Here is a 26,987-nt window from a genome sequence, read left to right on the forward strand (position 1 = left end):
GCGGGGTTAGTAATTTCTGCTTATGTAATCACTTGCTATCATAGGTAAAGGGGTAAAATTACTAATCAATCTTTTCCTTTTCACATTTTCGCGCGCATTTCTAAGAGCTCTGCTATCCTATCAAATACCTTTTATTAAAATCATGTGTATATAGTGATTAAGTCACCTATGCACTAGAACTATGCTCGGTAAGCTGGATCGGGCTCTTGTTGAAATCGCTACCCCTTGCACAGGCGTCCATCACCAGCCACCGTCAGTGCATCCGAGCCAACGGCCGTCGTAGCCCAGAATACGTTATCAGGGTCGTATTTATGTTTGATGTCGAGTAGCCTTTGGTAATTGCTGCCATAGAACTGTGTCTTCCAGTCAATTTTAGGCGAAAAATTTACTTCGTTCAAGTAGGCCCCTGTATCAACCGGCACGAGGGAGTCGATACGCCGTTCCGCAAAGTCAATGAGTTGACTTTCCACCGCCTGTTTCTCTGACCACGAAATATTCGAGCGGTATTCACTTTCCATGAAAATTGTCTGAAGAGCCGTACGCCAACCGGGCATTACCGAGTTTGATGCCACCGGCTTGCGCTTCGAATTAATCGAAACGTCTTGAGCGGTGGATGCGAGGTTAATTTGAGTCTTGTCAACAATATCGCGGTAGACACCAACGACTTTCTCAGGTGAAGCCTCACTAACTGATAATGGGAGAAAACGGCCGCTTGTCAACCCGCCGACGGGCATTGTGCCCCATGGCAAAGGACCGAAGTACTTTTCGAAATGCTCGACATAGGTTTGACTAACAGAAATAGTAAGGTTATATTTCAACCCAAGACTGTCAAGGCCTTTTGTGAAGTTTGACACAAGCTGACGAATCTGCTTCTCATTACCGTAGTCTGGAAGAGTAAGAGATTTAAGATCGAACCATATCCCCGAGATGCCAAAGGCAGTCTGACCACCAGCCTTATTGAAATCAGGGAGAGCTTTTTGGAAATATGTGATTGCCTTCCAGAAAGTATCGTTTCTGACACCGCTACGGTCAATTGATAAAGAAGCACCGCCAATTGGGCCGTCAGGAAAGGCTTGGACAGTAGCGGAAATGACGACACCAAATGTCGAAGGACCGGCTCCAGCAAGCGCAAAATACAGGTCTTCATTCTGCTGGGGAGTGGCAGTAATGAGGGTGCCATCTGCAAGGACAACCTCCCATTCAAGGACTGTATCTGCAGCCATACCATGCGCACCAGAGAGTGGAGAGTGCCCGCCGCCTTGAATAAACCCACCCGAGAAGCCGGCCGTGGGACAAGCACCGCCCAAGACTCGCAGACCAGCATCACGGGCAGCTTCGATTGCTTCTGCACCCTGGACCCCCGAGCCGAATTTCACTGCGGGGCCCTTATACCATGGCTCGCTGTAGTCCTTTTTCACTTCGATGCTGCTCAGATGGTGCGTCCATAGTGCGAGGGAACCTTTACCAGTTGATTTCCCCAAGTAATCATGACCCGTATTCTTTATAGTTAGGCGAATGTTGTTCTCGTGCGCGAATTTGACACCAGCGACAGCGTCCGCTGAACCAGTCACATTAATGGCGTATTCGGCAAGATTCCCGAGTTCACATGGAAGCTTCCTATCTGCCCAAGGATCGCAGCTGGAATTCTGAAACCAATAGCTCATTGGGGTTGTAGGATTGTCCACGTAGATCTTTGGGGAGTCCCAATTCTCGCGGAGATAATTGCACTGCTTCTCGTTGTAGTAAGGATCGTGGCATACGGCGGCGAGCGGGAGAGACGCGATGAGCCTCCCACCAATAGTTGAATTCAATTGTTCCCATTTCGTTTTCGAGGGCCAAGCCGTGTCGCCAGGCAAGGCTCGACATTTCAATTCCGTGTCGGAGGTCTTCACGCGTGACCTAATGCTTGAAGCGACAACCGTCACGATAAATATTCCAAGGGCCAATAATTGAACCATTGCTTATTGCGAGAAACGTAGACAATAGGGGAGGCTTGAGGAGGATTAGAGTATGAGAAATTCAACGACGAATTTGTCTATTCATGACTTGCTGTGAGCGGATAGAATTATTGCAGTCATCTGGCAAGCGCATGATCTTATACTAAGCCAAATTCTCTTAAGTCATTGTATGTTTTCGAAAGCAGAGGTCATATTTCTCTGCCCAATACTCCTGCTGGTTTATGGCGCCTCACCGTACTTTCGGCACCGCGTTTTAATGAGAAGTTAAGACAGTAATTACCTGAGATAGTGCTCCGCGCTGTGTAGGGCCTCCTATATACCTACAAAATATTCAAATCAAGCACAAAAAGTACCAGAAGAGTGAAGATGCCTCTACAATAGAGATTCTATCCAGGCCTAATGTGTTGATCAAAGTCTAATCAAATACTGAGTGCTTTTCCTCTTTCTTCTACGTATCGAAGCGCAGTAGCGAAACTCGCATATGAGCGTCCTAAGGATCAAAACTGGCTTGTAATAACGACTCTTCATAACCAGAAATCGAATAATTCATATGTATCTAAGTATTATAGGCGGTTCTTTTTCCTCATTGGATGCGTCACAAGCCATGGCGAGTAACGGACGTAGGAGAGAAATTCAATATTTGCGCAAGGGCTGCGTGTCAGATTTATTTTTCCTTAATACAGATCTGGAATTCACCGACACAATTCAAAATATGGTCAAGTTATTCTAAACCAATCGCCTACCTGGAATTTCTGATATTAATGGACTTACCGAATCTATTTGTAGAATAAATTGATGAATTTTTCGAGTATATTAGGTTTCTCAAAGTATATGCGTAGATACCTGTTCGTGAAATTTGGTTCAATATATCTTTCTAACTACCCTAAGTGGGTGTTAATCTTACCCTGTCAAGGCAAAAACTATCGTAGGCTGTTTTGAAAGAACGGTGGTAAAAACAACGAGAATGGGATACAACCTGGCAGGGTACAGCGAACACTACCTTGGTAGATAGCCTGGCCTATGCTGACTTTTGCCAGCTCGGGTGCCTAGCGACCCGCCACCAGCACCTCAGGTATTAGGTAGCTACTGAAAAGAAGAAAAAAAGAAAAGACGGCCTTAAGACTACCAACAAACGGCGAGCAAAATGTCTTTGTACAGCCTTCCTGTTGAGATTCGAAACAATATCTTCTCGCGCCTCGATAACCAGGATGAACGCCAGTATGCAGACAATGGGTATCCCACTCTTTGCGCGCTTGCTCTTACTTACCGCCATCTTTCGGAAATAGCCAATGATCTTCTTTACTCGCATATCAAGCTGGAGATAAATGGAGAAACTGCTAAAGACCTAGGGAGGATGGCGACCCTGAATAGATGCTGCCAGGAGTTTCCATATCTTGTGAATCGCATCGGTTCCGCGGAGCTCCGTTGGTGCTATAAGGAGGACGTTGAGACATACAACGAATTTCTTGGCCACCTGGCAAAATCAACCTCTCTTACGAAGCTGACGTGTGAGCTATGCCATGACCTATCATGGACGGCCATATCTGCTTTATACAACTATTCGGATGGTAGTTTTACTCATTTAAAAGACTTGCAGATTGAGCTCAATATAGCGGGAAGCAAAGAGGTATACGTGTCCACCGAACAGTTTCTCAAGCTCTGCGAGTTGCCAAAGCTGGAGGTTTTTACGGTCTGCGCGCCCATAACTGGTTTTGGGAATGGAACTAGGTCAGAAACCATACTTGCCAAGTTGGGGCACCTTCATTTCTGGGCATCGCACCCTGTCCCCATTTCAGCTTTGGAGTCGATATTACCCAGAGTTCCCAATTTGACATGCCTACAGCTCAGTGCACCTGGAGAAGGCACCCAAGTCAATCGCATGTTTGCCAATGGTTGTTTTATGCCTGGATTCAACAGAGATGAGCCTTTGCGCCCTTCCTTTTACGGAGATTTGTTGGCTCCTGTCGCCGCTAGCCTCAAACATCTAGTGATGGATGCTGACAACGTCGAGATCCCTTCCCACGATGGATCTCACATCGACCTGTCGCGCTTTACCAACATTTCTCGGCTGGAATTGAGCTCCTCTTTGCTCTTCGGCTCTGGTAAGCTGGTTAGTAGCTACGCGTGGGCGCAAAGAGTCTGGGAAATTCTGCCACCGCACCTGGAAAAATTTCGTCTGCTTTTTGACGGCGACCAGGGCCTATTCTGGTCCGTGGGCGACATGCGACAACACGCACGATCCAAGACGTTCGACCAGCTGTGGTCAAGAACGGTCAATAATGGCTACGTCGACTGGCTGTTCGGACTGCTGGACAGAAGTCGCAATAAGGCGTCCTATCTCGTGTCCATTACGATAAACGAGCAACCCATTATAGATAAAGACCAGAATTGGAAGATTGTGCAATGGCATATGACAGACGATCTCGTCGCCGCTGCCACTGCAGCTGGCGTGAAACTCGCCATCAAGCTTCGTGTGCCTCGGATATTCGAGTCTTCGGCGCTCGCGCTGGCCGAAGATTCGCTGGCTTACGGTGCTGAGGGAACAGTGAGCTACGAAGAGGATGATGCTGAGGTGTCAGCTAACGAAGCCGAGTGGTAGCGTAGACTAGTGGCATCTTTTCTCTATGGGGGCTCATTTTACAAGAATCTTTTTCTAACACTTAAAATTTATGAGAAAATCTACATCTGGACCCCTGAGATAACCCAGCCCCTTTATAGGTAATCACCATTTTCGGTGCTATAGACTCTTGAGCTTCCGGGGGGCGAACAGATGCGCAATGCCACCAAATATCGTGATGAACTAAATTTTAACTTTAGCAGACATTCGATATATTCTTTTATGACTAGAAACTAACCACTTCATCGAAGAATTGGAAGTATAACGGTAAAGCGAGATATGTCTCCCAATCGTAAAACACCCTCAAGAGGTGCCAAAAGCCCCCAAATTTCCCTGTCGAAAAGATGTCGTTGAAGAACCTGCAGTGATGTTCAACAGGGCGAGCGCTCATATACGACCTTTCTCCTTCTCTCCAAAGATATGGACCCCGCGACCCGTAATTGAAAACACTACTTACATGGCTTTGTACATGCCCGCAGGCTCAGGTCTCTCACGGAAAACGAGCTCCTCACCTTCGAAACTCTTGAGACTATGGACAGCTCGGCGAGGCACAAGTAAGGCCGGATCACCTGCCTTTAGAATGATTTTGTCTCCGTTCAGGGTCACTTGGATTCTACCCTTAAGAACGCTGAGATGCTCCGCATGGTCCTAAGAAGGTAATGCGCATTCAGTATCTATCTATCACACGTTGGGTATTTCGAGAACACCATCCACTAACCTTATGCCAATGTCCCGGGATGTAAAGAGTTTCTTCACCGGTACAAGTTGTGTCCATAGCATATCTGTTGATTGAATCTTCTGGTTCGGTTTCGTCTACGGTGATGTCCATTGTGATGCCCTGAGAGCGTTAGCTGTGCATATATCCGTCAAATTTTCAACTTTTTACATATTTGATCATGTTCTACTTACCTTTCCCACGCCAAGGGTTTTGATGACTTTGATAGAACCCATCTTTTTCAATTTCTACCCTTTCTACCTAATACACTTACGCGGTACTAGCCACCTGTTTGATTGCTTATAAGTCTTCCCGGATGAAGATTAGGTTATCACATCTAGCTAGAGGTTGTATTCGGAGCCTGAAGACGTAAGGGTCGTTGATAGAGTGTATGTAAAGCTTAGAAATCGCGATTCTGAGGATATTCAAATGCCTGAGCATACTACATACCTAGGTATGTACGAACTGAAGTCGGCACAAACAAACCTACCCACATATGCAAGGGCAGGGGAAGCGTGTGATTGATGAATGCAACAGAACTATGTAACGTTAGGAGATCCTGCTAAGGCTGGCGGGTTTACGACCGTTATTAGGTACACAAAAGTTACTCTCTTTTCAATGTCACGTGTAGTTCTGCGTAAACAGTCTTTGAACTCCTGTTTGAATTATACATCGCGATAAGTACTTGTTTATTAAATACAAAGGTTAACGACGGCCTGCTCGAAGTCACCCTCAGGCAAACAGAAAAACAAATAAAACGGGGTCGATGACTAAGCAATTCTACTGTATTGATATTACATAAGCGTACGTGTCTTACATAAGACTTCCAGGTTCCCTGAGCGGAAAATGAGCGCCCCACATTTATACAGGGCTGCGCTGCAATTATAGGGCATGAAGCTCTGTAGCTGTGTAGTTACTGTGGTGACAGTGGTCTATATCGCTATACGTCATTGGATTTAGCAACTGCAGTATCTCAAATCGCTTCAATTACTCTCTAGAAGAATTTTCATCGTCATCAAATGACCGTTTTAGACCGGTTTGATGTACGTGTAGTCTCTTGATGGGTTTGGTCGGAACATCCAAAGCGCCATATTGCAGGAGCAACTTGAAAACATTGGCACGTCCTTATTAAGAGGCAATCTGCAACGCATTCGTCCCATCATTCTCTTCCGTATTGGCGTTCGTGCTGCTGGCGACATGAGGTTTGATGATCCCCACCCGACCCTATTGTACTACATTCATCGGTGCCGACCAACCAACCCCTTCTCCAGTACCAAGTTCTCCCTTACGCTGGAAAAGAAGGAGGATCATGCCTGCACATCCATTACATGTTGCTTGATAGTAAGGGAGTCATTTTGATGATTCAATTGAGAAATTAACCTAATTCGAAACAGCATAGCACTGTGCTTCGGCGCTTAGGTTCTTTCTAAACTAGTATGGCTTAGGGAAGCGTAAATTCGACAGCCACTAACATGTTTGTAAGAGGTTGTGGCTCGCGAAGGTATATGGTAAAATGAGCAGAGAAGTAAATAAAGCAGGAACAAGACCAAGACGATTTAGTTCAAAGATTTAACTTCAGATCAATTGTACACAATGCATCGCTATATTATCTTTGTAAAGTACTATGTTCCTGGTAAGTTGTTGTGGCTTTGTTGTAAAGGTCTAAACTGGCAGGGCCATGCCCAGTGCAGAGGTCCACTAATATTTAGTGGATAATCATTATGATCCCGGGGGCTCAGCCACTAAAAAAGGCGCCTCACAATGCGGAAGCATCTAAAAATATACGAAATTTTCTAACCGAAGTTTCTTACATCCTAGGTACCTAATGATAAATTTTTCTACCTTGGGGTATATGAACCCGAAGCCGAAATATTCTGACTTACCCTAGTACCCTAGGAGATGGGTATCGCCTGGCTCGGCCGCAGAGGAAGAGAAGGAGTACCAGACCTATGACGACTATAGAACCAACAACAACAGCAATGATGGCAGGGGTATCAAGAGTTGTACCAGCTGCTTGTACCTGATCTTGTCGCGTCCAGAATTTTACCACGCTACTCAAGACACCATCACTGGTTTTCTCCCATCTAGGAGCATCATCCAGAGTGAGTACAGGCGCCCCAAGCGCCATAGCCATAAATGAGAAAATAAAATAGAGTGTAGGTGAAGACATATTGGTTGAATAGTTATGAAAATGGGATAACTATCGTGATTCTGTGATCAGCGTTAAGCCTATCTTATATATATTCAAATGTACGAAAACTTTTGTGGCTAGTGACAAAGGCATTGTGAATTATTCGGCTTTGACGATGAAATGGGATGAGACACTGAGCAATAACAGTATGCTTTGTCCGCTACTATTGCATTGTCATATCTCAAACGAGGTACCTGATAATCGCATTGTCTCCCGCAACCTAGGATTATGTTGTACTTGTAAACATGTAGCAGTAGGTTTCTTTATTATCATGGGGTAATTACCTACCTTGTTTACCTAGGTATGCAATCCATGATTGGATCATCACTTTAGGAACTATCCCCCTTGTGAATGGTGCCTTTTGTGTTATAGTGACTAGGAAGACACATAGGCAAGTTGCTACAAGGTCTAATATTACCTGCCTAGTCACATAACTAGGTAGGTACCTATGCAAGATTTGGAATACAAATACCAGTTTTCCGAATTCAAGTGGTTCAGGGCCCTAAGATATCAGAAATAGGTATTTATTTAAGGTCAAAGTTTTCTAATATTTGTTCGAATATGTTTCAACATTTACCAATACGACCATCAGCTCCGCTACCGCATTTGATTAATTCTACTCCGCAACATAGGACGTAATGAAATTCCTCAACTTCATTATCCTTGGCTCTTTGGCCACCTTTACCTCAGCAGATGGCGGTTATGCAAGCCACTGCAAGAACATGACCCTCGTTAACGAAAATAATCAAGCAGGCCTGAGGGCTTACTGCGAAGGAAGCTCCGGTGGCTCCCAGTGTAGCATCCTCCCCCTAAACCTCTGCTACTCTTCAGATGCGGGCATAGTTAAACCGCAAGACAGGTAAGCTCGAGTTGTACTTACTTAAGTCTTTTTCCAACCACTGAATATTGAAGTGCCGGAGCTAACAAGTATTTCAAGGGGAGACCTTAGCAAACGATGTCCTCCCAAACGCGCCAAGCTTAATAGCACAATACTAAGCAGTGGATGTCATAAATGGGGATCCAGGAAGACACACCTGATGTGGACCGATGTCGACACCAGTAAGTCTTATTTTTAATGCAACGTCCTCGAATTTAAAACAATGCTGATATTTGCAGATGAGCTTATTATTTCAGAAAATGGTATTCTGAAATGCTTTGGCAACCGGGCCCTTACCCCTCCTGACTGCGAACAGAGACCGGCGGGATCTGGTACAGAAGGTAATGATGTGCCCATTGTCCTAGTCGCTTTCTTATGCATTTTATTGCCAGCGATCATGTTGTGGTGAGAGAAAGCGAGAAGACAGAGCATTAGAAGGTTCGTATGATGTGGAGTAGCTTCTTATAGATGGGATGGAATGACCAAAGGCCTTCCTGCGCTTGGTAGAGGATGGATCTGCTTTATTTTCCGATCACGGATATGGAACGGATGCGTAAGGCCTAATAACCTAGGTAATTCTCGATGGCAATGAAAATGATCTAATACGTTCTTCTTGGGAGTATTGAGATATGACTGTTGCGTGGAGAATTATCAAGACGGGGTCCTCTCGTAAGAATCCCTTATCATATTAAATCCAAGAATCCTATGTTATGTTACACAACACAACCCTCCCAACCCTCTAAGCTCCATGATGTCGTCGTTGATAGTCTAATTTTCCATATACTTATCATCCCCTTAGTCGTTATGACCAGTTACGGCTCCCCAGATGTAAGACGCCCAACCACCTAGAAGTAAAACGATTAGGAGACCGAAGGCCGATTTTGATATCACCATATTCCTAGTTGCGTTTTCGCCGAAGAATACCTTCTTACGTTCAACCAAGAGATCTTTCCGAGAAAGTCGTTGCTTCCTGCTCCATTGAAGACTCCTAAAGTCCACGGAAGTGTAGGTGAGCAATATCATAACGCAAGACACGGCCATGGAGGCCGCTGCCAACCCCACGTAGAGAATTACCACGTGGTTGTAGGAATCATTATCAGCATCCTGAATAACGCCTGCGACGATTCTCACTATTATGTTAATTCTAAAATATGAATGAATTAGCAAAGTTCACCTCAGCGAGACTTAGACAAGACATACGAGTTGTTCATCATGATCTTTAGAGAATATGCCGTTCCAAAAGTAGTCTGCTGCCATAATGAAGTGCGCATGCTGTCAATGATCGCAGTGGGGCTGTAAGTAGAGACGATAGCATAGATACCAAAAGCCGCTGCCGTGCCCGAAACGGTTGAAGCCCAATTTACCAAGGCCATGGCAATGAAGGTTCCAAATCCGCATGTTGCCACTATAGCTAGTTAGATAGGCCGTCATCCCTTTGCTAATAAGACTTACTAAGAGTTATTCGTTGTCCCAATACGTCAATCATCACGCCAACGACGGGGACCAAGAAAAATCCAGCATACTGCAACAAGGCAGAATACCAACCAGCCGTGACGGCGCTAATTTTGAACCTCTTCTCGGCAAGTTCCGTCGCGTTTCCCTTAAAGATGACTGCCGTGGAAGTAGTAAACAGGGAGTATGCCATAATAACCCAGAACACCCACGGGAGTTCGAGGACCTTGCGGACCTCAAGTTTCTTCGCCTTCGTCACTAGCTTCTCTCCAGTTGCGGGATCCACACTATGTCCGAACTTGTGGCTAGTCTTCTTGTTGAACCAGAAAAAGGCTGCGGAAACTATGTTGGTGAAGAAATTGATGAATACTGCGATCCAGTACACCCAAGCGAAATTTCCAGTATTCTGGGAAGGATTAGTTAGCCCCGATCTATTAATCGTGGGCATCATAGATTGAACTCACGACCGCGATCACATTCGCGGACCCCGTCCCGGCCAATGCTCCTAGCTTTTGAACCATGAGTTCGAGCCCGAGGGTCGAGCCAAATCCATTGTTCGGCGCAAACCAAGATGAAAACACTTGGTACTGGGCAATCTGGGTTGCGATGTCGCCTATGGCTAGGATAACCCTACCTCCAATCATGAATTTGAATGATCGCACTTGAGCAGCGGCGGCGACTAGGATTGATCCTATGGAGTAGACGATATTGCCGTAGAATAACGCTCCAGCGCCTCCGAGGCGGTCGGTTAAGAGACCGCTGAATAGGATCAAGACGGTGACTATGAAGTCCTCACTGGCTTCGAGTAGCGCGTACTGGGTGTTATTGATGTGTAGTTCCTTTTTCAATGTTGATTTCATGGCGCCGGTAATACCAGCACTCCAAGAACCTCCAAATCGAATGAGCGTTACAAGAACAACTGCGGTGACTTTCCAGGGCCATGACGGTTGTGGTTTCTCGCTTAGAGATGATGTTGATGACGATGATGGTAGGGAGGATTCCTTGACGTTTGTCTGGGCGATATTCTTTTCCGCATCTTCGGGACTAGTCGTAGGTTCGATTGGCGCAGTCATCTTGATGGTGATTTCAATAATGGCAATAGAGACGACAATGACCAATTCCTCACTGAGGAATATTGGCCGCTATATGAGCTTTCCATCTTATAAACTCTCAAATCTCGGCGTTCTCCTTTATCGGCCTTGGCGTCGTAGGGAAAGAACGATATTTACGTGTTTCTGGGGCGCTCTAAGACCAGAAGCGACGAGCCCCGAGAATAGATCTTCGAATAATTGATTATCTGATCGATCGATAAGATAAAATCAAGCATAATCAGATGTGTATTCCATCGGTCGGCCCGAGTTACCCATCTTATCCTTGCTGTCGGGACGACCTAACGAGCTGTGGGTCGACTAGCGGCGCCTGATTAACTCACTTACGAAGCCTTTGCGATGAAAAATTCTCCTTCGTCCCATCAATATGGTTTATTTGTGTCCTTGGCGCTGGAGGTTACGTTGGCATCATAGGGTCTAGATCGTGGGGTCTATATGCTGTACCACAACGTCTTATTTTTAAATCGAGAATGGTTTATTTAAGACATGAATCTCCCTAAATGCTTGAGTTGGACATATCTGTCTCTGGGTTTTTCGTCAAATAAGCGCCTTGTGATCAGATTACCCACGTCAATTTGCATCACAAACCTTAGGTAATACCCGCGCAACCTCCTGTTAAAGGACGTACTTACTTGTATAGGTCTACATCATATCCATTTCAGGCTATCGAAATACCTTACCTAATCTGTTCGACACTCAATAATGTTAGTATAGTGTTAAAAAAGTGTCATCACGAGAAGTAACATGCATTGACTTCAAGACCTAGTAACACCGCCACATCAAAGATAGTGAAGGTCAAGATTAGGGTTAGTGTACCTAAGCAATTAGGTGTTATGGTTGAAGATTAGGTATGTAAGGAAGCACTTTTCGTCCTTCTCAGCTGTTAAAAGCGAATGTGTTTGGTTGATATATAAGTACTATGATCTATACTCCCGTAGCGACAATCACAAGTCTTCATATACGAAGACGTAGCTGTATGCAAATAATCCATCATTTAGGAATTCCTAATCCCGTATGGGGGAAGCTCATTTCGGATCCGAAAACTTCCACAGGCTATCTACCTAGCTTACTGGTGTCTTCAATCTCTATTTTCAGGTAGTCCATACATCCACCAACTAGGAATTGGCTGAGTTGAGTCTAGACCGACCGTCTCAACTCCACACCTGCCAAGTTCCTGCACGGGCGTCAGAGTTTCGTCTCAATGGTCTCTGATCTAGAGTATAGGAACATTGGCCGCTTGTCAGGGGATAATAGTAGAAAAAGCGTCTTATATATATACCTAGGGGGCTTTGCCTCTTAGCTCTGTAAAGGTTTGTGCGTTAATACGGTCGATTATCTACGTACACCTAGGTACCTGCAAACCACCGACGAGCCTCTTGCATCTATCACCTCTCACTTTATACCAAGCTAACAACTAAGGTTTCTATAACCGATACTTTTATGTATGTTATGATTAGGTGGGAAAAACTGTGCGCCCCGGTGCCTGGGTGCTACTACATACCTAGGGAATATAGCAGCAGGAAGCCGAGCTGTGCCGTCATTATGCCTTCTTATTATCGGATAAACCTCGATCTAGGATGACAAGCCAATTCGGAGTTCAATTAAAAATCTATCTACTAGATCGGGAACACAGTATCAAGGTAGGTATGATGGGTATGATTATATGCATGCATGAACCACTGGACTAAAAGTATGCGTCTTAAAGAGTTATCGTCCTTTCTAGACTTTTGCAGCCGTGATTTCAAATCGCCAAATCGGCGCTTCCAAAAACAAAAGAATATGATTAAAAGGTACTTAAGGTACTACTTACCTAGGGAGGTACCTAGGAGGTAAGAAGTATGATGTCATTGTGTCGAATAAAGGGTATCACGTGATAGTCTAGGTCACGCCTTATAGCCGTATACCCCAACGGCTTTAAATAGATTATATGTAAGTAAGTATGCAGGGAATCAAGAAATTGAATAAGAATCTATTCATATATCTAAATCAAGAGGCTACCAAACCGGCTTAATCATGGTGTAAATGGTGTAGGCGGGTTGTTCATGTAAACCTGGAATGTAGAAGCAATTCAATAAAAAGCTGTCTACGTATGTAGGAGTGAATATATACTCATAAGATCTATCTTCAACAAATAACACAGTATTAAACAAGTACATCCATAACCTGCAACAGTCTCTAAAAGAACTCTAGTCGCAGCTAATCCCTGGTCTAAGGCATATAAAGCATATACCTCAACAGCCTAACTACAGCTTAGGCAGGTGATACTGTTAGCAAGCATTTTACCACTCTCGCCTAAAACCCAACTCCAGCGTGGAGATCTGCACGTTTGCCGACGACTGGCGTGCCTGTGGTCTGGAGTAACGTAGCGTTGGTCATGATTCCTACCAAGTGCGAAATGGTGTCTAGAGTGATGGCCACAGTCTGCTTGCTCCATCCCAATTCGGTGGGGAGGCGCTCATTTCCTAAAAGATAGAGTTAGAAATAGGAGACATCGGCGATTGTGTAACGGAGCGAACATACGGATCCAGTATTCGACCAGAGTTCGGTTCACCTTCGCAGCCTGAACGTCGCCGAAAGCTACAAAAGGAGCAATGACTTCTCCCAAGCTGAAGTCGTTCATCCTGGATGTGAATGTATAGTTAGGGTTGGTTGCCCTAGAGGTGACCTGGCGGGCCACCTTGCTGTTGGCGATCATGTTGGCATCGAGGATAGGGGCGGTCCAGTATTTCAGCGTTTCCGAGAAGACGGTCTCGTTAAAGATGTGGTTGTTTCCGAAGTAGGCATCGGAACGGCTATGTAAATGTGTTAGGAATATGTTTGATTACTTTATAAAATACTCCCGGAGGAGCTTCTGTTGGAAGTAACGCAGGATATGGGACGATGACCTACCTCAGACTTGCGTCATGCTCCAAGACGTTGTGTACGTTTAACTGGTCACTGTGATGGTAGTTAGACGTCGAACTTGTAAACAACTGAAATTCCTGCAAAGCTGAAAGTGATGGTCGTCTGGATCCACTTACAGGGTGAAGAATGTGGCATTAGGCTCTGGGTTTGCGATAGTCGCCATTTGGAACATGAGCGTGGCAAGAGACTCGTTAAAGTTGAGTGCCGAGCCCAACGCGTTAATCGTAATATTTTGAGTAATATTTTTGCCATCGTGAGGTAGAAAGCCGTGGTTCGCTAGGGTATTCAACATGGGACAAGGGCCACGGACTGTATAGTGTTAGTATTTGGAGACGAGAGATTCTTATGTTCTACCATACAGTCGTTCGGCCCAGGAGCTATCCAGGGGTGACCACTTGGAGCGGCATTGTAACCAGAAGCTGCGGCAGTAGGAACAGAAGCGATGGTTTTAACATATGTTGGTTTTGTTGCTAATGCAACACCGAAGACGATGGGAAGGGCAGTGAGCTTCATGTTGTAATAGTTCAAAATAGTATCTTGCAGCTATATGTTTTGAGTAGGCAGGTAGTACACGGGCCAACGACGATCAGCGGATGTCACATAAGTTTTCCAGAAGCACGAGGAGGGTAGTTAATTTAAGTAAATCTGAATATCTACATGAACCTCCTTTCCCCAACTGAAGCCCCAAATTACGCAAGCGTATTCCAAGGTAGGCGTTGGCATACTACACAATCGCGCAGAATCTGGCGATCATCATAATAATTTCACATGTCGCTTGTTGCTAGCGCGCTGCTGCCCGAGACATTAACAAAATCGACCAATGATAATTCAGACGTTGTTAATATGTTTCAATGTACGAACAGAATGCGAATGTTGCGAATTGTACGAAGCGGAGTGCGAGGCTACGATGCTACGAATACGCACCCTATTTATACGAGCCATTTCCAGTTATCTCCGGACCGGCAAAGCACCGGCATGTTCCGTCCGTGCCTCTCGCCGTCATTTTCAGGGACGCAATGCCACTTCAAATGCCGGATACCTGTTGCCGTCCGCGAATAGAACGTGCAGATTTGTGGTCGTGGTCGTTGGTACTTCAACCGAGATCATGCGGGGTTCTAACTTAGATGTTTACCTAGTCCCCGGTAAAAAGGAGGTTTAGGCAGACAACAAAACACACCAATCATCAAGGTCATGATTAATTATTTCTCGATGCGAGTGGTCGTGCTGTTAACTAACTAACTAACTCAGCCCTGTCTATGGATCATTGAGGCTATGTGTGCAGTAAGGCCTAGAATTCTTCGATACCGATACCTGACTTAAATTCCACCGTTGTTATTCCCACTTAACTAAGGGTTTCTTGTCCGAGTATCAGTTGCGACGGCTTGTTTGCCTACATACCTATTGGTCTTCCGACCGATGTTCCATCCCTAAATTTTCTCATGCACCCCTTTTTCGTCTATTAGCTAGGATTTTGGTCAGGTACCCATCGATGCAAGAAAATGCTTGTATTAGATTTTGAGCTTAACTTACACCCCTTAATCCCACGACAGTCCAAGGACTAGGTAAGTTCATTCATGGACTTGAAAGCTAAGGTCAACGGCAATGCAAGCACTATGGATTGCTCTGCTGCGCGATAATGCCAAGCTTACTAGATCTCAAAATCCAGACGCGCATTTCTAAGTTGATAAACATTCTAGAAAATGCCAATGTCCCTTACCCAGGGAATTATCTAGCGTCCCTTTGCTGGGCCAATGTGGCGTGTACCTGCATCGTAGGTTGGGGTAGGCGTAGGCTAAAGTTTCTAGCGCTTCTCCGCAGTTACTCGGTAGTCATCTGAAGTTGAGGTGGGGGTTCAGCTGGATGCCAATCATCTCATTTAGTCTTTTTCAAACCCGACTTCATTGGAGGAACTGTGGTTAGCTACGTATAATGGCACGACTACTGATAAACCATGTCTCCCAGCTGCGGTGCTTTGCTGCTCATCCGCAGATGACGAGAGTAGCATCCCGAGTCCCATCATTAGGGCCGAATCGCCATCATGGGTTTTCAGCTACCCCTCGTCGAAATATCATGGAAACGACGGGCTTCACGGAAAGTCAGATGATGGTAAGAGAAGCAGTCAGTTCCATATGTTCCCAATTCCCAAACACATACTGGCAAGAGCATGATCAGAAGGAGGAGGATCCCGCAGAGTTCCACGCTGCCTTAGCTAAGGGGGGTTGGCTTGGCATCGCGTTGCCAGAAGAATTGGGTGGGTCTGGACTTGGTATCGCCGAAGCAGTGATGATGATGCAAACAATCACCGAGTCAGGGGCCGGCATGGCGGGTGCGCAGGCCATCCATGCGAACGTCTATGCAACACAGCCCCTAGCTAAATTCGGCACGAAAGAGCAGTTAGGAAGTTCAATACCTAATATCATCTCGGGAAGGTGGAGGACTTGTTTCGGCGTAACAGAACCAGATACGGGCCTGGATACACTGAAACTAAGAACCTTAGCCGAGAAACAGGCGGACGGTTCGTACCAGGTTACTGGCCAGAAGATCTGGATTACTTGCGCCCAGGTAGCCAAGAAGATGATCCTTCTAGCGCGCACGACATCCTTGGAAGAAGTAAAGAAGCCAAGCGAAGGGCTGTCGCTATTCTGCATTGACTTAGATAAGGATGCTCCCGGGTTAGATATACGGAAAATCAAGAAAATGGGTGGGCGCGCGGTAGATGCGAACGAAGTATTCTTCGACAGTTACAGGATCCCGGCGAATGCTCTAATCGGGCCAGAAAACCGAGGCTTTAAGATAATCTTACACGGGATGAACGCCGAGCGCTGTCTGCTCGCGGGGGAGGCGCTCGGGCTGGGCTACGCCGCTCTGAAGAAGGCGGCGGAGTATGCGCGCGAACGCGTCGTCTTCCAGCGACCTATCGGCGCCAACCAGGGCATCGCCCATCCGTTAGCGGACTCGTACATGCATCTCGAGGCTGCAAAACTGGCTACCTACCACGCCGCACGACTTTATGATAGTAGCAAAAATGACGAATCAATCAAGCAAGATGCGATAGGGGTAGCTGCTAACACTGCCAAGTATCTAGCTGCTGAAGCAGCATTTACCGCGTGCGAAAGGGCGGTCATGACACACGGCGGAATGGGATATGCAATGGAGTACGATGTTGAACGATGGCTGAGAGAATGCTTTGTGCCTCGTATCGCGCCCGTGAGTCGAGAGATGATCATGAATTATATCAGCGAGAAAGTGTTGCAGCTGCCGAGGAGTTACTAGGCGTTTGTGTAATTGGAAAATGTTCCAAGATTTAGCTTTAATACTTTCATTGATGGAGCAGCTGAGGGGCATTGCTTATATCGTGCATATTAACTAATCGGTGCTTAGTCACGTGCAGGTTGTACAGTAAACCTTGGCCATAACGATGCTCAAAAAACACCACTCTTATATCGTTATGTGAAGTTATCGTTATGTAGGGGTATCCACCCGAAATGTGGGCTGTGTACCTTATAGGTATCCTTGAGCCTAGATTATTAGCAAGAGTACCTTGGAGATACTTAAAGAACTTTTGATTGTTCTTTGCCCCGAATTCTACTATAAATCTTGTCCTGGATATCTCGTCGATTTGCTCTTAATCTGTCAATTGCTGGTTCCAAAAAAAGAAAAAAAATAATATAAAAGTAGAATTAAATACTGAAGGTAATATTTTACTTTATTAGTGCTATTTTTGGTGTTGTTTAATTGAAAGTTGACTTCCCCATAACGATTGTTTTGGTAGGAGGCTCAAAAGTTAACGATATTTCGTTAAGGTAAAAATATCGTTATTTTACATACAAAATCGCAAAATCCCCTTGACGATATCGTTATATAAAAATATCGTTGTATAGTAGAATCGCTATGGCCAAGGTTTACTGTATTTGTTCATGCATATAAGCCCAATACCACCTTATCACAAAATGGTATGACATCACCTATCTTATGCCCAACAATCGCGCGCTTGAAGACTCCAACTTCTATCGTCGTATCTATCATACGCCAAGGTAGGCTATGAATTATGACATCAATCATCTGAACCTCATAAATATGTGTTTCTTCTACGGTACTATTGCAGCATTTTAGTTTACGATAAGCGTCGAGCCTGTTTTGATTGTTATTGGAGCCTCTACAGACCATTTAAAGCCTTACAGAGAACAAGCCGCTCGTGCCAACACCCCCACTTCAACATTTTCAGACAGCACATTCGACATGGAGGATGATAAGCAGGACTTTCATTCATACGAAGAGATTCATAACAGGACCTACCGGCAGCCCAATGCGCGTAGACGATGTCGCCTTGCGTTAGTCCTGGGCCTAGTCTCAGGGGCAATGCTGCTACTGCGTTTCTGTGGACCCAAATTCACCACGCTCCTTGATTTAATATGGTCACCCACAGTGAACGAGAATAACTTCGATTTATATAAGCACTTAGGGCATCGATCACCCTATTTCGTTCCTTCAAACACCCCGGAAACGCTGCTCTCAGGCACACCCCCTGGCTGCACCGTATCCAAGGCGTTCCTCGTTCACAGACACGGCAGTCGGCATCCTCACGCTGAAGAGCTTCTTGTTATTCAGAACCTATCATATTACATCAACAATAACAGCGCTCTATTCTCGGACCCCCAGTCTCAGCTTCCAGATGCCTGGTCTTTTCTAGCAGATGGATGGAACAGCACTTTGGGCACAGATGACCTCACAGCCTCCGGTCGAAAGCAATTATTCGATCATGGTGTCGCTCTAAGATTACACTATCCGGACTTATATACCGAGACCGAAGTGCTAGCAGGTGATGAGGACCGAGTTGTGGAGTCGGCTAGATGGTTCATGGATGGCTATTACGGTCGTGGCTCAAATACCACCGCCTCCCTGAGTATTGTTGGCGAGAACGACGATACGATCAGCTGGATCACGCCTCACTATACCTGCGAAAAGTGGGATGAAAGGTCTGGCGAAGACAAGTTGTCTACGTGGCGTTCCATTTACTTACCGCCCATTGCCAGGCGTGTCAACGATACGCTTGCTGCGGCCTATCCAGGTGTCCAATTTACCGAAGAACATATTCACGGGATGCTATATGCTTGCGCGTACGAAACAGCTGTCTACGGTATTGGCTCGTCTCCGTGGTGTAACGTCTTCCTGCCTGAAGAAATATTGGATAGCGAGTACGAATCCGACCTCCAGATGCGCGGATTTGCCGGCTACGGATTACCTGGCGAGATGGGCAGTGTTCTTGGCAGTCTATTAGTCAGCAACGTGACGAATTTCCTGCAGAAGGACGAAGGTCCAAAACTTTCGTTGGGATTCGGTCATGACAAGACTATCGCATTGGGGCTGACGGCATTGGGGCTTGCGTTTGATAAATCATACCCGTCCACGGGTCCAGCTGATCCGAATAGAGGCTGGCAGTCAGCGAAACTAATGCCCTTTGCTGCATCGATGTTTTGGAAACGGTTGGACTGTGGTAGTGAAAGAAGGATTCAATTAATAATGGATGGCGCGAATTTTGGTTTAGGAGAGACTGGTTGCAAGATTGACAAGTATGGATCGTGCGACTTTGATGACTTCGTGAGCACGGCTGCAGTACGAGCCGCCCTTAAAGTTACCCATGGCAACAAGAGGTGGAAAAGCGCTTGTCGCTGTATTTGAATATTCTCTAGGTACGCTAGGGAACGATGATAGAAGAAAGTAGATACCTAGGTGGGTAAGTATTTATCCATCTATAGGAATTGTTTCTAAGCCACTAATTACGTCAAGGGCCAATGAGTGCACGATCAGCCAACTTCTTAGCAGTTAACCTCCTAGTTAGGGAGCTGGATATATCTTTTAATAACTATAAGCTATCCACGGCAAGTTGTAACAAAGAAATATCCATTAGATATTAAATCATGGCAATGAAATTTTTTTTAGAACTTCGAGGCAGTAATATTTGGAAGCGCCCAGTTAGCAATAAGGGGGATCTACTACCTATCTAGGTACCAAATAGGAAATCTACATCTATCTGACAACTCAGGCAGAAAAGGATGCCAAGGCTTTATAACAACTAGATTTCCCTGTTTGATCATGAACCAATTCATAAGTTCAACGACTGCTTATAAAGGAGGTACCCATCGTAGGTACCTAGGTACCTACGTGTGTACTAGGTAAGTTTCATCTTCCGGTTGACAACTTTAGGTAGATACATATTGTATACCCCTTGATAATGTACCTAGCATTGATGGACTTTGAGTTCACAGTAGCATCCATGGGTGATTTCTTATATGTACCTACTTTTTTTGTACCAGTAGTCATTCATTGGCATCATGAAATTGATCGCCGAGTACAGCATAATTCGGGGACATTTACCTATGTTATCTTAATACGTAAAGTTTTGCACATTTGATCAACCTAATCATAAGTGATGATAATAGCTTGCCATCGGTTAAGGAAAAAGGACAACCTATATTTTTATTGGTAAAAACTACCTAGTAATGCTTTACTTTAGATAACGCACTCACATTGTAACATGAAGTGGCTGCATACCTACATACAGCCTCCTGCGTCCGTAGCATTTGCGTCTTCGGCCTGATAACTAAAAAGATTTCATGTAGCTTATCCTTTTCACTGCGACGTTGGCGAGGCTTCAACTTGCATACCTCTATGGTATAAGTAACCGAAATCGGGGGAAGAATCCTTACCTACCTACCTAATTAGTTCCCATGAATCCCACGTTTATAAGCAGGCTGTGATATGACATACCTAGGGAAGTACAATACATATATATATTTAAGTGTAATTTGTATTATCCAATCAATCATATTTTTTTTAGCTCGGCTAACGTAGTTCCAGCTACATAAAATCGGCGATCGTAGGGACTTGATAACGCTGTTAACCTATCGTTGATCAAATCGTGAGGGATCAGCTTTTGTGATATCTTAAACTGTAATCATGTGGCATGCGATCGGACTTGCCGTCGCCTGGTTATCTTGCATCTCCGGTTCAAAATGCAGCCAGAAACCTCTGAGAATTTTTGGGTGTTTTGCTCTTTCCCCCCACCCCTTCATCCCATCCCTTCTCTTATATCTTCCTCATCTTCTTTCTTCTTCATTCATCTAACAACATAAAGCTCAGCAATATCTCACATTCGCTTAAGGACTTACACATTGTTTCAAGCTCCCGCGTATCCTAGATACTAATCTTTTTGTTTACGAACATTCGTTCCCGGCTTACTTACAGTAGCTTTTCAGGTGCTCGACTAAGTACTTGGTCCAATAGGTACCTATGTAATATCCTCAATCAACCATATACTCCATCAACATACTAATAACTTTAAAGACCTCTCCCAATAGGTCATACGAATACTTGACTCCCAATGACATTCAGGGTGGTATTTCCATGGATGTAGTTCAGCATTCTCCTGAGCCACCAGGGTATGTGCTCTCTCTTGACCAGTTCTTGCCTCTCTTATATATACTGTTGTTTTCTACTGCTGATTCCTGTTAGGGACTTTTTAGCAGTATTCATATCCGAGCCAGACAGTCCATATATCGAGAAGGCAGAACCATATATATGCGAAACTTGCCGCGGGCATGAGCAAGTTACATTTTGCACAGAATGCGGATTGCTTTTGTGTCCCAACCATTGGTTAGAACAAGGTGCTCATAGACCGGGAAGGGGCATCAATCATGAGAAGTCAGACCCTCGAGATGCCAAAATCGTCTATCAGATTCTTAAGTATCCGCTTCCTTCCATTCTTGGCACAACGCCTAGGGAAGAGTCTATTCAATTAGACAGTTCAAAGAACATGTGGTTTGGCGTCACCAAAAATGAGAAAAATGACTATATGTTAGGTGAAGGGTCAGCTTATCATTCTTTGCTGTTAGAAGATTCATTCATCAATCCTCTAAGCACACATCCCTGCATGGTTTCATTTGTGGGTGACACAGGTATAGTTTACATGTACCCAACCGAAATAACTATTATGTTTAAACTAAAAGTTCACAGGCGTTGGCAAAAGCGCTCTCATAAATTTACTCATCAAAGTCAGCATCACACCCACTTTGATGTTAGACTAATATTGAATATTAAATAGTTCTCTGCCCATGATCGTGAGCAAGCGACCCCCATTGTTGGTAAACGAGATAACTACCATTCTACATCTGCAGACGTGCACTTGTATAATGACCCTTCCACCATCTATTCTCCGGATCCTTTACTATATGCGGACTGTGAGGGGATGCATGGCGGTGAAAATCCCATAGCAGCCGCTAGTAATGAAGCAGAAGCAAATCGGCAACGGCTAACCGAATTCAAGCCCAGAAAGGTTGAGTGGGAAGGTTCCAGAGATGACACCAAAGGTCGGCAAGGCATCGCCTCAAACCTCTACCCACGAATTCTCTACATCTTTTCAGACGTAATTATCTACGTCATAGAGAATAGACGGTAAGAGTGCCTATCTGGAATCTAATCATAAAAATCATACTTACCATCAATTATCACTTAGGCGCCACGTTGATGCTTTTTACGACCTTATCAATTGGGCACACTACGCAATGGAGCAATCTTATAACAAACCCGTCTTACCACACGTAGTTCTGGCTTTTAACAGGAGTGAAGATGATGTTGAGCTAGAAAACGAAGACAGTGAAAGAGCCACGAGATCTATGATGGATAATGTCAGGGGGATCTACGAGGAGCCCAAATTCCGCCCCTTTCTTGAATACTGGAACAAGAAGAACAAGAAGTATATGGATAATCCCCAAACAGAAGTGCCGATTATCAATTCCGGAGAGGCACTTTTAAGATGCTACTACGCCAAGATCACAGTGGTACACTTCTCTAATCAAAAAAAGCCGACTAGACTGCGCAAACAGACCGAAGGACTTTACAGAGTGGTGAAAACCGCCTGTGAAGAATCACACCAAAAAAGAGCAGCGGTTGGCATGAAGATGAATGCCGCAAAACTGCCTCTTTACGTACGAACGGCCTTAAACCAGTTTGGTTCCAGCCTTGATAAACCATTCGATTTCAGCGAAGCTTGGTTTGAACTCAACCCTGTTTCATTTGAATTCAGCAGCACGATCTTCACTTTAGCTAAGCTTATACGAGACCTCGGTAAGCTCAACGGTATGAGACTTTGGTGCAAGCTTGGCGATTTTGTGGCTTCGTGTTTTTACTTGAACATCTATAGGAACAATATGATAGGCGGTATGCGTACCTTCCTCGATAGACAAGATTGAAATGTCAACGTAGCTAACAGTATAATAGTGAATGAAAATTCGTTGCGCCGACTATGGCCTGAATGTAAAAAAGCTGCAGGTCTCTTCTGGCATAAATTCTGGCCATGCACAAAAACCAGCGATGTTGGTAGCTGGCCTTGTTCAAATGGACCAGACGGTCATCAAAACCATCAATACAAAAATGGCAAGGGCCATGATCCGGGAAAGCACTCATCCAGTCATTCTGAAGAGGATTTTCTCGCAGAACTAGAAGGTATAATTGGAAAGAGGCTGGAAGACCTAATGAAAAGCTTTAGCACTAATGAGATGCGTCAGCGTTCTGACTCTATCAGCAGAGCCTCGGAAATCCACCAACAAAACGTCAACAAGTTTTATGGGGAGATGGAAGGCATCGATCATTGTATCAGCCACTCTGCCTGCCTTTGGTGCTTAGATCAAATACCTGAACATCCACTTCCATGCGGGCACGTCATTTGTAGCTCATGCCTAATGGCTGTTGCTAAGCCTTTGGGAAGAGGGGGCTTTTTCTGGCTGGAGTCCTGCCCTCTCGCCAGCCATAAGTCTTGGGAGAAGCCATGGATTGGTGTGATAAAGCCAAACCAAGCTGGTATACGGATGATGTCATTAGATGGGTAAGCATTAAGCTCTACTCAAATGTGAAATAAAGCTAATCTGGGAATTATGATAGGGGTGGAATACGAGGCGTCATGGAATTGGAAATATTGATGAAAATTCAAAAAAGCCTAGGTGGAATCCCTATAAGTGAGTTCTTTGACTTGCTTGTAGGTACCAGGTAAACCACTAGCCACGCCAAAGACCTCTAAAAAGTTATCTATATCCGCTAATAATGTTGATAGTGCTGGAGGGATCATTGCTTTAGGACTGGGTCCCGGAGGAATGGGCGTCGAGAAATGCAAGGAAATGTTTGAAGAATTCTCCAAGAAAGCATTCTCGACCCCTCGGTTGTCGAAGCTTCCATTGATTGGTCGAATCAGTCAATTCTTCTTTTGGGGATGGAACCGTGGAAAATTCCAGACCGAGCCGTTAGAGACGGCTTTCAAGGACGTGTTCGCCACAGATTTACTGTTTGGAGGCACCAAGGATCACAACAATGTTCCTCTAAAGGTGGCGGTTACCACCACAACCCAGCGAGGTCGAGTTGTAGTTTTAAGTAACTATAACCGAAAATCTACGGAAATCCGTAAGTCATCTATCATGAAAATATTTTGTTTGCACATACCTAAGTGTGCAATTTAAACCGGTTCAGACTGACAATAGTTAGCATTATACCATTTTCAGCGCCCTGAATTACCAAAAAAGGAAATCTTACTATGGGAAGCGTATGTCCTATTCCATTTTCATTTGATATTTACTTATGCTCATTATTTTTCTAGTGCAAGAGCAACATCTGCTGCGCCCCTTGCTTTTGAACCGTTCTCTCACACACTATCTGGTCAAAAATATGTGGATGGTGCACTTTATCATAACAACCCAGTCATCATTGCAGACATTGAGGGCAAAGCGATATGGCCAGACAGCCGAGTTACTCGTCCCGATATCTTGCTATCTCTTGGGACAGGGTCCGAAAGGCGTGATTCGAAAACTTCTTCTTCTATTGATACATCACAAGTGCTGAGAAGTACGGAACTCACAGAGGACCTTACAACGCGCCCGTATTTCATGGAGTTAGCGAGATTCGGCTACGACCATCTTATGAACAGTATGGATTGTGACCAGATATGGCATCAGTGGCTCCAAATACGGTCTCCGGATACGCCTGACAAACAGCGGTACCGCCGAATCAATGTGACACTGGATGATCCGATCCAATTGGATGCTTTCAACAAAATAGATAAGTGTTGCGAAGCAGTCGAAAAATGGTACGACGAAAGCGACGCCGAAATCCAGAATATCGCGGATCAATTGATAGCATCTTGTTTCTTCTATCGTTTTGACCAAAGCGATATCAAGAAGATTCGTAGGAATGGGGAATATGAGTGTATTGGTAAGCTTTCTGGCTTTGAAACCATTATCTGAAAGTTAACGTGTTTAAAGGCACAATTGAGTGTCGATTATTACCCGGGAAGGGCAACAGCCTTTCAAAGCTAGGGAATGTATTGAAGGGATTCCAACAACAGTCTTGTTCTCCAAAATTTGTCATTCAAGAAGCACATAACCCAAAGCAAGATTTCGTTATAATTTCAGACGAAACCTTGTCAAACATGATAGAAAACGGTGAATTCCTTCTTCAACATACTATTAGAATTTCGCACGAACTTGCCGAAACTGAGGTCTTGATGGTACTTCACAAAGAGAAGCAATTAAAGAAAGAACTATTTCCTATTAGCGGATTCCCGAGGAAGCTACAGGAAGATCATCAAGGTACCCATATCCCAAAATCTTTGATCGTCGACTACCCATGTATAGAATATTACTAATACTCGCTTTTTTCAAGTTGTCCAAGAAGACACCAGTCTGAATTTTATAGGTTCGAGAAGTTTGAGGTTTTTGGGGGTAGAATTCCGAGAATTGGTTGGCCAACGATTCCACCGTCTAAATTTCCTCCACCTTAGGCGTTGATCTTCCCGTCCGCGATAGTCTACTTGCAGGTTTGTAATGATTGATTTGTTTGACCCGGTTATCTCAGTATAAACTCCTCTGTTTACCAAATTTAAATAAATTTTTTTCTTTTTCAATTCTTATGTCCGAAGTGGTGAAGTGAAATATTTGGCTGTGCCTTTTAACCGCTCTCCTACCTACTGCTACGTGTTTAATCCCGGTATTTCAGCTAGACCATACTGAACGGGACAAACTATTATCCTCTTTCCCCCCTCTATTTCTCCACTGAGATATTAGTCGTAAATCGCAACAATACCAAGACCAAAGAGCTTGAAGGAAGAAACCATAACTGTCTTCCCTTAGTGCATTCTAATTGCCGAGGATGAGCGGTCTTAAAGTGCTCTCCGACTCGGCCGTGCATCGGTTGCTCATCGGCCTTTCCAAGAACAAAATAATCACTTTCCAGACTTTACTCTCAGGATGCCTCCGGGAATTCTCTGTAGGTACTGTGACAAGGGGAAGAGGCTTGGAATATAGATTCAATTCATATAATAATTCTCTAGGGGTCTTAAGTCCTTGATCCTCTCCTCTTCTTCGGAGGGGGATCGTCCTGATTATTTAAGTTCAATCTGCTATGCCTAAGATCCGAACTTTAGCGCTCTAAGCGCCTATAAATATTCTATTAGTTGATCCTGCATATATGTAGTAACTTGGTAACTATTCCTAATAATTAATAGGCTACTTATTCTAACCTAACAATCTTGTATTTTATGTATATTGGAGGTGTGGCATTTATCGCTGTGTAATACTAGTTCCCTTTTTTTTAAAGCTCGTCCTTAAGCGTTAAGTTATAGTTTATTTATTTTAAAGCTTATTAAAATGTAACCGGTGGAATGCTTTAACTACTTTACGTATACCTTCGTTAATTATATGCTTATATAATTCTTAAATTTAATACCTTTTAATTAATTAACTTTCTTATTTAATTAAATATTTTATTTTATTTTAAACTTTAATAAAATTTTTTATTTTATTTATTTAATAATTTTTAAATTTTATTAAGTTTATTTTTTATAAGATTTAATTAAAGTTAAATATTTTTTAATTATTAACGTAATAAAGTTTAATAAATAAAATATAAAATAAGTTATAAATTTTTTAACTTATAAATAAAATAAGTTTAATAATAATAAAGAAAATTATTTTTTAAATTTTAAAAAAATTAAATATTTTTTTATTTAATTTTTTAATAAAGTGTTTAATTTTAATATTTTTAATATTTAATATAATTAATTAACTTTATTTATATATAAGAATTTTTTAACGTTATTTATTAATTTATTTTTTTATATATTAA

The 26,987-nt window shown here is 44.0% G+C and overlaps 9 protein-coding genes across 9 annotated transcripts; 5 read left to right on the top strand and 4 right to left on the bottom strand.

Moving 5' to 3' along the window:
* Positions 1-84: 84 nt before the first annotated feature.
* Positions 85-2,013, bottom strand: F4807DRAFT_446031 (FAD/FMN-containing isoamyl alcohol oxidase MreA). The gene has a single exon (XM_047999782.1). The coding sequence runs from the start codon at positions 1,956-1,958 to the stop codon at positions 219-221; it is 1,740 nt and encodes a 579-aa protein (XP_047849259.1). The 5' UTR covers positions 1,959-2,013; the 3' UTR covers positions 85-218.
* Positions 2,014-3,073: 1,060 nt separating this feature from the next.
* F4807DRAFT_321473 (uncharacterized protein) lies at positions 3,074-4,806 on the top strand. The gene is made up of 2 exons (XM_047995158.1): positions 3,074-3,176; positions 3,245-4,806. Exons 1-2 carry the CDS (start codon positions 3,167-3,169, stop codon positions 4,555-4,557), a joined length of 1,323 nt encoding a protein of 440 aa, XP_047849260.1. The 5' UTR covers positions 3,074-3,166; the 3' UTR covers positions 4,558-4,806.
* On the bottom strand, positions 4,557-5,819 carry F4807DRAFT_446035 (uncharacterized protein). The gene is made up of 5 exons (XM_047999783.1): positions 5,485-5,819; positions 5,294-5,413; positions 5,033-5,223; positions 4,814-4,934; positions 4,557-4,758 (listed from the first exon to the last, which is right to left on the bottom strand). Exons 1-5 carry the CDS (start codon positions 5,524-5,526, stop codon positions 4,696-4,698), a joined length of 537 nt encoding a protein of 178 aa, XP_047849261.1. The 5' UTR covers positions 5,527-5,819; the 3' UTR covers positions 4,557-4,695.
* Positions 5,820-8,119: 2,300 nt separating this feature from the next.
* F4807DRAFT_471795 (uncharacterized protein) lies at positions 8,120-8,962 on the top strand (the record flags this gene model as incomplete). The annotated part of the gene is made up of 3 exons (XM_048002962.1): positions 8,120-8,340; positions 8,419-8,540; positions 8,598-8,962. 3 exons carry the CDS (start codon positions 8,120-8,122, stop codon positions 8,765-8,767), a joined length of 513 nt encoding a protein of 170 aa, XP_047849262.1. The 3' UTR covers positions 8,768-8,962.
* A 37-nt stretch (positions 8,963-8,999) lies between these two features.
* F4807DRAFT_446039 (major facilitator superfamily transporter) lies at positions 9,000-11,035 on the bottom strand. The gene is made up of 4 exons (XM_047999784.1): positions 10,275-11,035; positions 9,811-10,216; positions 9,559-9,763; positions 9,000-9,502 (listed from the first exon to the last, which is right to left on the bottom strand). Exons 1-4 carry the CDS (start codon positions 10,881-10,883, stop codon positions 9,154-9,156), a joined length of 1,569 nt encoding a protein of 522 aa, XP_047849263.1. The 5' UTR covers positions 10,884-11,035; the 3' UTR covers positions 9,000-9,153.
* A 1,855-nt stretch (positions 11,036-12,890) lies between these two features.
* Positions 12,891-14,796, bottom strand: F4807DRAFT_446041 (Cloroperoxidase). Its single transcript, XM_047999785.1, has 5 exons — positions 14,183-14,796; positions 13,940-14,132; positions 13,809-13,856; positions 13,440-13,711; positions 12,891-13,381 (listed from the first exon to the last, which is right to left on the bottom strand). Exons 1-5 carry the CDS (start codon positions 14,334-14,336, stop codon positions 13,212-13,214), a joined length of 837 nt encoding a protein of 278 aa, XP_047849264.1. The 5' UTR covers positions 14,337-14,796; the 3' UTR covers positions 12,891-13,211.
* A 1,097-nt stretch (positions 14,797-15,893) lies between these two features.
* Positions 15,894-17,096, top strand: F4807DRAFT_454454 (acyl-CoA dehydrogenase NM domain-like protein; the record flags this gene model as incomplete). The annotated part of the gene is made up of 1 exon (XM_048000582.1): positions 15,894-17,096. The coding sequence occupies one exon, from the start codon at positions 15,894-15,896 to the stop codon at positions 17,094-17,096; it is 1,203 nt and encodes a 400-aa protein (XP_047849265.1).
* Positions 17,097-17,803: 707 nt separating this feature from the next.
* On the top strand, positions 17,804-20,111 carry F4807DRAFT_446047 (phosphoglycerate mutase-like protein). The gene is made up of 2 exons (XM_047999786.1): positions 17,804-19,557; positions 19,611-20,111. The coding sequence occupies exon 1, from the start codon at positions 18,063-18,065 to the stop codon at positions 19,500-19,502; it is 1,440 nt and encodes a 479-aa protein (XP_047849266.1). The 5' UTR covers positions 17,804-18,062; the 3' UTR covers positions 19,503-19,557; positions 19,611-20,111.
* Positions 20,112-20,666: 555 nt separating this feature from the next.
* On the top strand, positions 20,667-26,026 carry F4807DRAFT_446063 (uncharacterized protein). The gene is made up of 13 exons (XM_047999787.1): positions 20,667-21,115; positions 21,168-21,262; positions 21,336-21,778; positions 21,837-21,874; positions 21,925-22,274; positions 22,336-23,039; positions 23,100-23,703; positions 23,760-23,864; positions 23,929-24,272; positions 24,354-24,411; positions 24,466-25,076; positions 25,127-25,453; positions 25,527-26,026. The coding sequence occupies exons 2-13, from the start codon at positions 21,228-21,230 to the stop codon at positions 25,649-25,651; spliced, it is 3,744 nt and encodes a 1,247-aa protein (XP_047849267.1). The 5' UTR covers positions 20,667-21,115; positions 21,168-21,227; the 3' UTR covers positions 25,652-26,026.
* Positions 26,027-26,987: the final 961 nt, after the last annotated feature.

This window comes from Annulohypoxylon truncatum, assembly GCF_022578515.1.
Source record: "Annulohypoxylon truncatum strain CBS 140777 unplaced genomic scaffold F4807scaffold_52, whole genome shotgun sequence".
Lineage (NCBI taxonomy): Eukaryota > Fungi > Ascomycota > Sordariomycetes > Xylariales > Hypoxylaceae > Annulohypoxylon > Annulohypoxylon truncatum.